The 14,329-nt window shown below is 43.1% G+C and overlaps 1 protein-coding gene across 6 annotated transcripts in view; it reads right to left on the bottom strand.

Annotated features, from left to right (window-relative positions):
* The window catches only part of MAP7D2 (MAP7 domain containing 2), an 88,714-nt gene extending 80,227 nt beyond the window's left edge, over positions 1 to 8,487 (bottom strand). For 3 of the 6 annotated variants that reach the window (XM_074605217.1, XM_074605208.1, XM_074605237.1), the window contains exon 1: positions 8,190 to 8,349. In XM_074605217.1, coding sequence (XP_074461318.1) covers positions 8,190 to 8,232 — 43 coding nt within the window. In that variant the 5' untranslated portion in view covers positions 8,233 to 8,349. Of the gene's footprint in view, positions 1 to 8,189 lie in introns of all 6 variants that reach the window. The other 3 variants (XM_074605254.1, XM_074605228.1, XM_074605246.1) reach the window with 3 other exon arrangements.
* Positions 8,488 to 14,329: the final 5,842 nt, after the last annotated feature.

Genomic DNA, 14,329 nt, shown 5'->3' with positions numbered 1-14,329 from the left:
AAAAATTCAACCTTTCTGCAGAATATTTTCTCTAAACAATCTCTCCCCCATGCATCACTCAAAGTTTTTCATTCAGTGCCATAACCCAGCCTCAAAGAGCCATGAGACACATCCTGGACCACAACCCTGCAATCCAGCATTCTTGTCCAGAACCTCATCAAAACCCCATTTATGCCAAAGGAAGGTCACCCATTTATTTAATTGTACCATTAAACCACTTCCTATGACTGTTGAAAATTGCCATGTTTACTTATAACCACAGCACTTAGCACAACTAAACCCAGGAAACAGAATGGAAATACTTACATCTATTAATAGACCATTAAGTGAATGGGGAAAAGATGCCCTGTGGCTGAAGCACAGTACCAAAAGTCAAGAAACTAAGGATAAAAGTAAAGCGCTCCTCCCTCTTCCCTTTAGGACAGGGAAAGGAGAACCAGCCCATCCATCATTTATTTTGGAAGCCATAATTGGCTTACTTTTTATTAGCATTTTAAGAGCCCCAACAGCATGTTTCCAGTCCTCTTCTTGAGGTCTCCTTCCCCTGACACAGATTGGGTCTGTATACACACACGTGAATGCCACATTCAACAGAAATGAAGGAACGAAAAAGACTGATGAGAGCACATTAGTCACCAGTGATGGGAGAAGGAAAGCGCTTCCCAAAGCAGACACAATGCCAAGGGCAAAAGTTTCTCTTCAGCTGGTGACAAGCACGCTGTATCAGGCTGTCCCATCACGAGCATCTCCTCCCCTCACCTCACCGCAGCAAGTCTGTCTGTCCAGCTGAACCAGATCCCCCTCCTGAGGGAAGGGAAATTAGAAACCCTTACTTAAAATATGTAAAATCACAGTAACAATGTGTGGATAAACACTGCAGTATTGTCTTATTTTCCCTTCTGGGACAAAAGGAAGGGCTTTTCTTCTGCAATTTTCCACACAGCCACCTTAGCAGCACGAGAAAATATTTTTGTTTCATATGACTGGAGGTTGTGTTTTTTTCAAAGTGAGGTTTATTTTACTTACAGCGTAATTACGTATTTGAAGTTTATTCTAACTAAATAATCAAGGCTAGTTTATTCAGACTGGTGTATTCTTCAAACTACCACTGATTTACTGCTTAGGTAAAAAAGCAGTGGTGCTCTTCCTGACCAGGCAGGGAAAGACCCCTTCAGCACTCCTGCTGGAGTTAACAAACCCAGGCATGTCGCACTGCCTTAGGAAAAATTGTATCTTTCTTTTTTGATGAAAGCCACATTAAGAATTTCAGTATTCCACCACACCTGCAAACAAAATTAATTGCAAACTAGAAATATTTGCATGAATGTTTTGCTGAAATAAAGAAGAGCTCTTCTAGCTTCTGCCTGGCGTAAGACAAGTAATTTGATAATTCATATGCATTGAACCAAGCAAGGCATGCTTCCAGATCCAACTGAAACAAAACCACAATACGTCCTCCGGTATCTGGCATTAAAACAGACAAACCAATCAGATATACTAGTGTTATTACTATTTTCTTGAAGATTTTTTGAGATGCTTTTACAGTGGCATCCACAAACTGATACACGGTATGGAGTATTTTTATCCAACACATCCTTTTCCATCCTATCAAAACCTCAGGTAGAAGTGATAAGTTCTAGAGCCTCGTTTTATTTATTAAAATCAAAAGGAAAAAAGAATATCTAAGAACAATTATTCAACAAACAAAGGAAAGTAGATTTATGAAACCTCACACACTCTCTTCCAAATGGTTGATTAATGTTGGATCCATGATGGCGTTAAGGTTACAGGGCATAAAATCAGTTCCTCTTATTGTGCAAGTACATGCACTAACATGCATGTGTGGCCAACAGGCAGCTGGCTCTGGCACGAAGGACTAACTCAAAAGGCACCCCAGACTAAAATATCCATTATATCAAACCAAGTTAATACATATTAAGTGGACTGGACCTCTTGGAAGGCAAATGCAAGCACACAAGAATGACTCTAAAAAACAACAGATGTAATTATTAATGAAAGGCTTGACTTGAAAAGCTTGAGCAATTTAGTTTACTTCTGTACTCAAAGTACAGAAAGTTTCCAGATTTTTTGCACACCAGAAAAAGGATCTGAATGCCCAAGACTGCACCATACATTATTCACTCTTGCAATCAAAAAAAGAAAGTTCAAAATAAGCTAAATATTATGTGATGAAACAATCTCCTCCGTTAAATCACTACAAGAAATTCAGCTCAACACTATGTTTTTCAAATTATCCCAATCAATAAAAGCACATATGCATAACACTAGAACACAAAAAAATGCAGTTTCTATGTTGTAAAGGAATTAATTTAACAAAAGTGAAACATTAATAAGAGAAGTTTGCTACTGGCACCTTTATTTACGCCAAGGAAAATAACATGAAATCACAGTAAAAGAACAAACTTTGGCATGCTGAGAAACAAACAGTTTAAAGCAAAGTGACTTCTAAGCAAACAGCTACCACAACGCAACTGTGCAAACCCTGCACATCATCAGGAATACTTCTAGTCATCACTGCTTTGGGCATTCTCACTGAAAAGCGGCTAAAAAGCATAGAGGAGCCTACCTGCTACTTGACTGAAGTTTATGCAAAGATCACAGAAATCTCGGCAAAGTAGACATTTGTTTGCAGCACCTTAATACCACAAGAATGATCAGCTTCCTCTTGATCAAAGGAAAACAGATACAGACACATGAAAGCAGTAGCAAAAACCTCCAGTGTGAAAGAGAAACTGACGTCCCAGAATTTAGGGCAAAACATTTCCACACAGTTTGATCTGACATTCAGTAAACAACAATGATATATGCAAATAATACAGTAAATGAAAACAAGGACATACATCACAAGACTTCATATCGCAGAGGAGACGGATATTAAATAGTTATGGAAAATGGATTATCCGCAGTAGCTACACTTTAAGAGTTACAGGAATAAAATGAAGAAGAAAACTAAGATGTGATCAACAGGCATGTTAATATATTAATTCATTACATGTGCAGAAAGCCTGAAATCTACATGCGTTATGTACATACACAGAACACAAAAGACAATTCAAAAGCAGAAGTAATTCTATATGAAACATTCTGATTCCTATTTAACTATAACAAGAAGCACTTTACTAAGATCCTTACAACATTCAGACCTGCAGAGAGTGCTGGGTGCTAGGGTTTTTATGATCTTGACAGCTTCACGATACAAATGAAGAGAAGAAAAGAAAAAAAGTGTTATTTGAGTGACAGACACCAAGTCTGACAGATTTGTTACAGTATTTTAAACAACATAACAATGATCTTAATTTTTTTTCACATTTTAATGGTTAGCCAGATTTCCACTGTCCCACTTACCTCTTCTCTTTACACCCCCACATATCATCATCATTCATCATTGTGGAGATAAAACACAGTGAAAGGTATTTCTAAATAGCCTATCTAAAGTCAGTCCAGGGTACTACTATGCTGTAAAATACCTCTGTGATTAGCCAAGATTTCAAGTCACTTTTTTTTGTCAATTTGATAGGCAGACCACTAAATTACTTAAGTAGCAGTAATTCACTGGATGGGCTGCTTGAACACAAGTATATTGGGAAAACTAATAATACCATGTTCTTAAATGCACTAATTCCAACCATAGAAAATACATAGGTAATATATCAAGTTGTGATGGAGATACCAAACACAAGTCAATTACAGCACAGTAACTCAGAAATTATCTAAATGTCATAAACCATGCACATTTAAAAAAAAAAATCTGTTGCAGTACTGAAAGAACTTTGCTTTTGATTACTTAAATTACCTTGGCTGAGTTACAGCATTACTACTCCTTCCATTATTTAAGCGTATTATCCAGATTTTCCCTCTCAGCCAGTAGGAGAGATTCACAGCAAACTTAAATACACTTGTGTTCCACACCCAAAGTTAACATACTTACTGACCCAAATCATTGTGCCACAGTACACTGAGAGCTGAGTATAACCTGTCACACACGCGCACATCATCTGAAAGGTAACCAAATCCAGCAGGACCTATAAGATACACAGACCTCACAAAACCTGAAGTTACCATGCTTAGAACAGCTGTGAGAGCCAATTAAGAGAGGAAGATGGAAACAGGGAGGACACAACTTGAGCTGGTTGTTACTCAATGCAGTTAGCATTCCCATAATTTGCATTAGTTTCCTGATCAGCTGTATTTCCCCCCCAACTCGTACAGTCCAGATATTTATAAAAATTCTATAGAAACAGTACTTTAAAAAACAAAACAACACATCAGTGGATATGAAACTTAAACTGAGAATAACTGCTTCTAGGTTCTGCTCAACAGCTTGAGCCAATTGTAAATGAAGGGCTGATAATTCTAATGCCCTGTCAGAGAGCTGGTGCAAAAACCAGATTTCATGAGGAGTGGTCAAGATAAGCGTAACAGAGAAAAGACAAACAAGCTACTCAACAATACTGGCACTGGGACCTTCTGGCAGACGTGACACACACAAGAAGGAAATAAGATTATTTTTTTTTTAATCACCTGAACAGTCCAGAATTAAACAGAATTAAAAGCCTTGCTCTTACTTTTCTGTAGCCTTAAAATACATTTGTAAGTGAATGACAGATATGAATAAGAATTTAAAAGCATTTCCCCTGTCGGTTTTGCTCCACGCACATTAAAAGACCAATAACTAAGAAAGTTATAATTGTATTTTATTTATTCATGAGACAAAAAAAGCCTTACTACATAAATCTCCGTATAATATCAACATGCAGGATATATAGTTTCATTTACATTAAATATGTACACGCTCCTTCAATTAGCATGCCTAGAAATAATTACCTAATATTAAAAAAAGCATCCCTGAAGCCTTTCCACTGCTATGGATATGCTGGCCACCAAAGGAGAGATACGTGACACTATACAACAATGTCTTACAACCACTAAAGTTTTCAGAAGCTTAATTTTCCTAACATGTACAATTCAAATTATATACCTTCCTTTTATTTCTGCAGTCTTGGAATTCAAAGGTAAGATATTTTCTTTCACTACAATTTAATGCAACTGAGTTGGGAAGGGATCTGACTTTTTTTTTTTTAATTTTTTTGAAAGAACAGAGGCAAAGTCTATCAGTGTTACAATATTTTAAATAATAAAACAATAACCTTGAGATATGTAGGAGATTAAACTGCTCTAACTAAACCAAATACTTGCAAATGGTAACATCACATGAAAAGCAGCACAAGAATTAACCTTGGGGATAAACAACCTTGAATGTCCATATATGAGAGAAAATAATATACTACCAAAAAAAAGGAGTATAAAGTACACTTTCTTTAAATCATTTTGGCTGATAAGAAATCAGTTGGAAAAGAACTTCTATCCAGAAGAAAAACCCACACAGTATAGTTAAAGAAATACACACACAAATTCCTGTCACACAAACTGTTTCTATGATGTACAGTCTGAGTTGGCACAACACGTAATTTTTTCTTAAATCCTTTTAGTGCTGACCAACTTTTTTATACCGAAGTATTCAGTATTTTAATCTCTCAGAACACGCGTTAAGCAAATTCCACTGAGCAAGAGATTCAATACTGAGCAGCTTGTCCTTCAAATGCTATTTAGTCATTACCATTACTACAGATGGCAGCAGCAATAACACCTACATTTTGGTCACCTAGTGCTCTCCCTGACAAAAAGATTCCTACAATGCCTTCTCAGGCTGTAGCATCTCTATTGTTTGCTGCATGCCTTTGATTTTTGGTGAAGGGAAACACCTGAGCTCTGCAAATATTATTTGCTTGTGCCACAGAATTTTGCTTTTTTTTGCAAATTATACACCACTGAACATCAGTCTCTTCCCTAGTAGTAAAGAGATGCAAATATCTCCCCTTACTGCAGGCTTGTTTGCTACAGCTTGATCTGGGCAGACAGTCTGAAGTGATGGACATGCTCAATCTGTCGCCTCACTTTCATTGCCACCCTCGCAATACCCTCAACACTGGAGGACCCTAGAGATAAAAACTCAGATGCTGCCAGAGAACTACAAAGTTTGGGAAAGGGGGCGGTAGCAGCAGCCACCACCCGTCGCTGGGGCGGCACCCTTTCTACGGGCAACACAGTGGCAAGGAGCATTTTACTTTGGGACACAGAGGTAAAGATTCTTCCCATCCCAACGAACAAAATGAGGACTCCAGGACCGAGAGGTACATACAAACACATGAATTAAGAGAGTATCAGTTCCACATCCCTGACTTGCATTAGTAGCTGTTGTAAGTGCTACAAAATTGGTAACTTGGGTCCCAGAAAAAAAAAAGAGTCTCATTCTCTGCTGCAACAGATCCAAATCCCAACAATACTGCTGTCTGTAAAACACATTACAAACATATAGACAGTCTTTTACACCACATTGCATATTATCTTCTATCAGCCAAATCAAATAACAGAACTGGCTGAGACCACTCTATACTGCTGCATTTGAGCATTAGTGTTCAAATGTCGATGCTTGACCACAAGTGAATACATCTGTCTGTGCCGGCCCGTGCTCTACAACACATAACCCATTTGATACCATCTTTAATTACTAGGTGCTACCTTCTCTATGGATTCCCAATCTCATACAGGGTGAACTCCTGGTCTACACGTACTAAGTGAATCTTTTTTGCAACATTTGCCTCTGAAGTTAGAAAGTACAGAGCAGGAAAACACAAGAAGAAAAGTAGTCTGGGAAGAGAATGAGTGGGCAGACTTCTTTACGCTTTAGAGAGGGAGGGGGAAAAAAAAAGTCACAAATAAAAATTCTGAGCAAACTGTTTTTCTCCCCTCTATTCCATGTGAAAAGTGAAAAAATGGAGACCGAAGAGCTAGAAGTGCTTGACTGCTCAACTGCAACTGCCTACCATGGGAGCTGAAACTGCTGAGCACTGGAGGAGGGTGAGGAATGGCAAACACAGGCTTTCCCGGCTCCCTCCTTGGCTCTCCACACAGCCTTACCTCAGAGAGGTCAAAGACTTGGATTCATCTTCCCGCCCCATAAATTTGGGATAATACCACTTGCTTATCTCCCACAGCAATTGTAAAGCTGCTTTTAGCAACTACAGTGGCTTAGGACAAGAGAGAAATTATGCCCTCTTACGCCCCAGGTTCAGATGGTTTGCCATCCACAAAGCCAAGGCCCCGTATCAGATAATTAAGGTAAAAGTATAATAAGCAGCTGCCTAACTCCTTAATCACCACGCATCTCACACGCCGAGCCGGGGAGAGGTCATGTGAAGGAAGAGCAGCCAGACCCACCCCGACACCTACACGAGGCCAAGAGCGAAGGTCCCGACCACCAGCCTTGGCCCCAACATCTCCTGGTACTGGCAGGCTTCATCCCACGCCACACGCAACTCCAAACACCGCCGCAGCCTCCACCACACCTCACACCCACCCTCGGAAATTAAGTTACCTTCACCCAGCAACGAGGAGGCACCTTAACCGGAGCCGTGCCTATAGAAGGGCTCGGAGTGGGGCGTTCAGGCTCGATACCAGCTCAACCAGTTTGCTGCCCGGGTTGGCCAACCCACACGGGCAGGCCCGGGCACCGCTGGAAATGAGGTTTATAAATCGCTCCCTCCCTCCCCGCTCTCGGCTTCGGGGCACAACCCAGCTGCCGCCCTCCCCGGCGGCACCGCCGGCGGTCGGGGAAATCGTGGCGGCCACAGGCGGCTGCCGGGCGAGCCCGACTCGCCGCACAAAAGCCACCTCATGGCAAACACCTCCCGCACCACAAAGGCGGCACCGGCCGGCGGGGTAGGGTCTCGCCGAGCTCCCCGGGCGAGACCCGCTCTGCCTCCCCCCCGGCAGCCGCCAACCGCCGGCTCCCCCCGGCTCCCGCTCCCGCCGAGGATAACCTGCCTCATCCCTCGCCGGGGCCGCCCCCTCTCCGAGCCCCAACGGCGGCCCCTGGCCCGGTTCGAGATGGCGGACGGACCCTCCCGCCGTCCCTTCCACCCGGCTCAGCGCCGCGCCGGCCGGCACCTGCAGGGCAGCTAGGGAGCGACCCTCGCCCGCCGCCCCCTGGGGCTCCAACAGCCCCGGCCCGAGGCGGGAAGAGGACGGGACGGCGCCGGGGGCAGCCGAAGGAGGGGGGCGAGCCGCCGTCCTCGGGCACCTTGCGGGGCCGCAGACTCATTCCTTACCTGTGGCCCGCGGGTAGCTGCGCGCAGCCCCCGGCTCCGCCATCTTCCTCGGCCGGTGGCCGCCGCCGCCTCCTGCTGCTGCCGCCGCCGGGTCTCCGCTCCGCGGCGCCCAGCGGCCGCCGCACAGGCGCACTGCCCGCCCCGCGGTGTCAGGTGCCCCGGGGAGGAGCGGGAGCGCGCCCGGGCACGGCGGCCGACGACAGCCTGGTGCCGCTCGGCGGCGGCTCCTCGCCAGGTGCTGCCGACGCCCCGCCCCGCGGCGATGAGGGCGGAGGGGCGAAGCTCCGCCGGTAGAGCCTCGCCCCATCGCATCCCCGCCGCCTGAGCCCCGGGAAAGCCGCACCTCGGCCGGCGAGACGGGGAGGGCCGGGCCTGGGCTGAGGGCGGCGGGGGCCCGCTGACAGGGGAGGCCTGGCCCGGCGTCCCGGCACCTTGCGCCGGGGGTCTGCCTTCCCTCAGGCGAGACAGCCCTGGTGCCCGGGCACGGTTTAATCGGTCTGTCTCGGGAAGCCAAACGACGCGCCCTCCCGGCTTTCTGCGAGGTCCTGCTATTTTTTCCTAGATTTCCCAGGTTTTGTGCCTGGAGAAAGACACAAGCGCGTCCTCCTTGTCCGGCTGGCGGATCCCACCCGAGGCAATTCCCCCATCCATAGGCCTGCGGATGGGCACTCAAGCTGGGCCGGCCCTGTGGTGGCAGGGGAGAAACAGGGAAACATAATCTCTTCTTTTCTCCTCAACATTTATGTGCTAACGGTCAAAAAACACCCCAAGAAGTTGAACACACAGCTTGCGGATTTGTTTGGCTCCCACCTTCCCAGTCTTCGCAGTTTCTTGACCATGCGGGGACACTCCGCAGCCCCAGAATGTCATTGGAACTGGTGCGAGACGCCAAAAAACCTTATTCATCTTTGGTGCCAGTTTACCAAAATTGAACATGAAGACATGCTTAATCCTCCCGCTTTCCATTCTTAGTCCTTTTGTTCTGTTCTTTTTGCCTGGCAATTATATTCCCATTATAATCTTTAGCTGAAAATACAGACCATAGTCAATATGGGGGTGGAGGAGGAAAATATTTTCCAGTCATTTTTTTTTGGAAAACATTTGCTTTGGTATTCCTGATGTGTCTCCCAGTAAATTGCTATTTCTTGTTAAGTGCAAATTACTGTGTTGGGGCACTGGTCAACGATTTGTCTTCCATTATACAGCCAAGTGGTGTCCTCGTGTTTGGGTTCACACACTTCAATAAAAGTTTAACTAGACAGATTTAGTTTTTGTTTGTGTGTATAGTAACAATTATTCCTGATGCTGCCTTGTCACAGTGAAAGACTTCATTATTCATAACTCTGCTAAATTTTAGAGGTTTCAATAGATACTTTCATGCCAGCTGTTTCTCAGGCTAAACTTCTGCAGGGGTCTCCACGTAAAACCATTCTACCTGTCTAAAGATGAAATCATGCCATTTTGCTCACGTTACAGAAGAAAAATCCTTCCTGTCTTACTGTAGCCGTGCCTCCTGATTTCCAGGGGCTCTTTTGGCAACAAAACCAAAAGAAGGAAGACTGTCCTGTAATCTTAAATCATCTTTAGCCTATTGGTGCCTGACGAACACACGGGAAGGAACAGCTGGTCTCAGTGCAAGTTTCATGGGCTTAGCGTTGAGGGAAAGGAAACGGAGAGGATGAGTTTCCAGGACTGGGAATTAGGAAAGCAGGGAATGGATGTGGGGGATATGAAGGGATAGGAAAAGATGGAGGAGCCAGAGGCTGAAGAGGGAAATGTGAGGGTATATTCCGGGAGGGTATTTGGGCAGGAGCCGGTGGTTGCGTGGATAGGGATGGATAGGACCACAGGAGAATGTGCCCCGGGGTACGTGAGCCTACTAGTGCTGGCTGTCCAGTGGCCGTGAAGCCCGTAAGCACAGCATGTCACACGGAGAAATAAGTAGTCTCCTACGACTGTAATCTCCTCTGATAGCTGGCTCACAGCCTCACGTGTATTCAGACTGGGAGTCATGCAATGACAAAAAGATTTTAAAGAAAACTTAAGGAAACTATATAGAAAACAATAAAGCTCCGAAGACAAAAGCCTCCCCTATAGCATTGTAAGTAGTGTGTGATATGAGTCAATTTTTTAATTACCTTTGCAGAGTGTTTTTTCTGCAAGACTCCTGCCTCATTCAGTGCAAAGGATGTGTTTAATTAATGTACAGTTCTTCAATGTTTCTCTTCATTTTCATCATGTAAAGTGGAATCTTTCATGTCATAGTCACTGTACATTCTTCAAACCCTGCCTTGAAGGCAGGTTAATTAATTTCCATGATGGCTTTCCTGTGGTACTCTCGTAACTCCTTCAAGCATTAATAAATTTAACTTTATAACAGCCTTCTAAGTTGAAATAGTGCTATTATCATACCTTACACACAGGGAAGAACTAACAGAAGGTCATGTATCTGGAGTTGTCTGTAGTTTGTTGTTAATTCTTTTATGTTGTAGAGGTTGGCAGGTTGTTTTAAAGCAGGGAATAGTGGATTTAATACAGTGTGCATCTACCAGCACCTAAGAAACAAGACCATAACCATTCTTGCTCAGGTTTGGCTTTGAATACTTTACGGATCTTTAAGCACCAGACGTAGCGGATTGCTTGCAATCTGCAAAGCTTTGGCATGCACTGACACCCAGGAGTCGGAAGCCAGTTTCAGACCTATCTATCTGTGTATCCTTCTTTATGACAGAAAGAGGAACTCTGGGGATTTTTTCAGTCTTCAACTTTTAAAGAGGAAGTTATGAGCTGTTTAATTTTGCCCATACTTTACAGAACAAGATTATTTTCTTGACGGTAGCAGCTAAAGGGGCTTTTCCAGATGTGATGGGACTACAGCCAGTGTCTGCATGCTCAGAGTTGGAGATGTCACCATGTCCCTTTCTGACTCTCCGCCCCTGCCCCCCCCCTTGCTTTACTGTCCCTTCATATCACACAAAAGGAAACCATCCTAGAGGCAGTACATCACCAGGAGCAATGTGAGGCTCCACTTTGGAGTGATAAGGGAAGGAATACATAACCTGACAGCCCTACAACCTTGTGGAGACGAGGGGTGGGACCAGGAAGTTTCTCCTCACCTCACAGGACCACTTCTCACCTGTCTGTGAGGGCAGGGAGATGGGCAGGGAGAAGCCCTGTGTGTGCTGGGCTGCAGCCAGCCTCTTACCATCAGTCCTCCAGCATGAATTATAAGGCAAGGCAGGAATTCTCCCAAGCGCAACTTCATCTCTGTAAGGGATGTTGTATTGAGCCCTCTGATTGGGAAGGTTTTTTCATTGCAGACACTTTGGTTATCCTGCTTTCTTCATCTGATGCCCAGTTTGTCCTTCTGTGAAACAAACTCTGGTAATACTTTTTCCAGATTGTTGTATTTTAAAGCATTTTCCTTTCTCTTATGGTGTGTTGTGCACTGTTAGAATCAACAACACTTCAGGTTTCTTTTGTGGGAAACATTTTCTCCTTTACAACAAGTTTTCAGCAGGCGCTGTATTGAAACAGGTCTGTCCAAATATTCACACGAGCCACAATAGGTGTTGGTCAACCTAAGAATGGGAAAATCTCAGAGGCAGATCTGCAGAGAGTAAAGTCTTAAAGTCGGTTCAGGATGCAGGCAGAAATAAGCTGGAGGGACTGCTAATTTTGCCACCTTAACAGACATTAAAGTAAAAATTGTCTGAAGAGTAAACTAATTTTGAAAAGCTTGGCTTGTTTTTTCAATGCTTTTTATATCCTGCGGTTGTATCTATGTGACCAAAGCCATCTATCCGCAGGAGTGCTTCTGAGGGAAAACAGAACAGCGAGCCCTGAGCAAACTGGTCAAATCTACGACATAACAAATCTGCAATGGTCCACAGTTTTTTCTCTCTGTTGCCGTTTTGAATTGATAGCCAATAAGTTGAGAACGCAAGAAAGTGAGGCAGACAGAATGTCTGCCTGTAGTATTTCAGTTGAAGTGATTGGCCCCGCACCACACAAACGCTGTGTGTCAGAGATGGAAACCCAGTTCTCCCAGGATTTACCTGCTTTAACTTCAAAATCATCCTTCCTTTTCTGAAACTCCTGGAAGTCCAGTGCCATGTTTACCATCTCTCATAACTTCTGAATGAAATTGAGTGCTAACACCGAAGTATTTTTACAGACAATACAAATTCATCCAAAGACAAGTACTCCTCTTCATGGGCTAAGTTCATGTCCTCTAAGAGAAACTGAAGATGACTCGGAAGTTATAGAGAGTTGTAAGGTGGTCAGTATAACTAATTATAGTTATTCCTGATCTTTGAGTTATTAATTTTCAACTTTTAAAATTCCCCTAAAATAGATTATAAATTGTAATTGTACTTAGAGAGTTATTGTGAAATTAGGTTTGCAAATGGCAGAAATCCTCATGGACTAATTGGCCCGCAAGAAATCTTCCTCATGAGGCATCAGTCTTACACGAAGATGCAGTATGATAATTGAGAAAATCTTTTTTTCCAGTTGCTTGGAATTGTTCTATAAAACACCTTGGTGGTATCAGCCTTGAAGCTAGCTATCACCAGCAAAATGGTGCTCTGTTTCAAAACCACAATGTTGAAATCAAAAGTCATAGTGGCATTTCTAAAGGACTTCTACCTTTTAGTCATTAATGTTTTTATAAAACACGGCTGAATTTTCCCTGGTGAAATGGCTTCGATTTCTGTTTGTCTCTCACTGTCTAAGAAGCCATGGGCAGAATATCCGCAGGAATTAAACTAGTTTTTAAAGTTCCCTTGATCGAAGAGCAGGACCAACGTGCAGCTCAGTCTGGCAAAGCTTGAACTACATCTGTCTGCTTTATTTTAATGTACTTACATAGCTAAGAAGTGTCATTCAGTGAATAATATCAGCCTAATGTTAAAATAATTTTTAGGATGAATCATAACGGGTTGCTTTTGTATTTGTCATTTGGCATGCAGAAATTGTATTAGTTCTCCTCCAAATGAAAACATATATTAAAAAAACCAAAACCCTACATTACAAAATCACACATCTTCTACTCCAATATCCTATGCCATGTATGATTTTTTATACTCCAGAATGCCTTGAACTAGGGGCATATTCTCACTTGCCTCATACATTGATGTTATCTTTTGAAGTTCAGCTGGAGCTTTTTGACTTGGTGTCACTAATGGTGTCAATCTTCACAAAAATAAGTGAAAACAGAGAAAGAGAGGAACTCTCTCACCACCTTGTCCTTCGTTATTTACTGGCGGCACAGGCATTTTAAGTCATGTACAAACATAGCCCTGCCTACACACCCTGCTTTACTGAGCACAGTAATGGGATAAACAGTAGTGGAATGCAGCACAAACCTATTTCACACCTGATTTAAATTGAATATTTTTTTCATCAATGTTTTATTGAAAGGGTGATATCTATTATTTCTCCAGTTCTCCCGTAAATAAGGCCTGCTTTATTTACCACCAAATACCTGCTCTTCTCCTCCAATATTCAAAACCCTGTGAGCTATGAATCTTAAGAGCCGTGTTATTAATCGCTCTGCAGGTTTGTGGCCAGGTATCATCGGGGGATCTGAACAAGTTAGATTTTGATGAGTTTTGGATTGCTTTTGATTCTGGGATTAAACTAAAGGTTCTTTACTGCAGTACTAGGCGAAGAAAAGGCAAAAGCTCTGTTAGCTTTTCATGCTTTAACAGGATGTGACACAGTCTTAGCATTTGCTGGGAGAGGCAGGAGAAGATAAGTCTTGCTTAGGAAGGAAAGAATGTCTGCCCTGCAGCCATAGAAACGGTTCTCCGTTTCCCTTCACCACCTGCTGAAGTGATTGATATTTGCCTGAAGGATTTGCAATTATTTGTAGTATTTTTGTTTAACTGCAACAGCGTACTTTGCCAGGAAGAAGAACATTCCTTCCCCACCAGTACATCTATTCATATCGGGGAAGATGATATTATATTCATACATGATAGAAGCATGGACAGGAACATATCTACATCAGGTTGATAATAAGCTGTTCTCAAGGTTATGGAATATCAAATCCTAAGATATTTCTACTCTGATTTAATGCCTAAAATAGCATTAAACTAATTAAGTTTAGTTATCATTGAATAATAATTATACTG

This window comes from Larus michahellis, chromosome 1 (genome assembly GCF_964199755.1).
Source record: "Larus michahellis chromosome 1, bLarMic1.1, whole genome shotgun sequence".
NCBI lineage: Eukaryota > Metazoa > Chordata > Aves > Charadriiformes > Laridae > Larus > Larus michahellis.
Note: the sequence above shows the minus strand (reverse complement) of the source record. Positions and strands in the feature narration are given on the sequence as shown.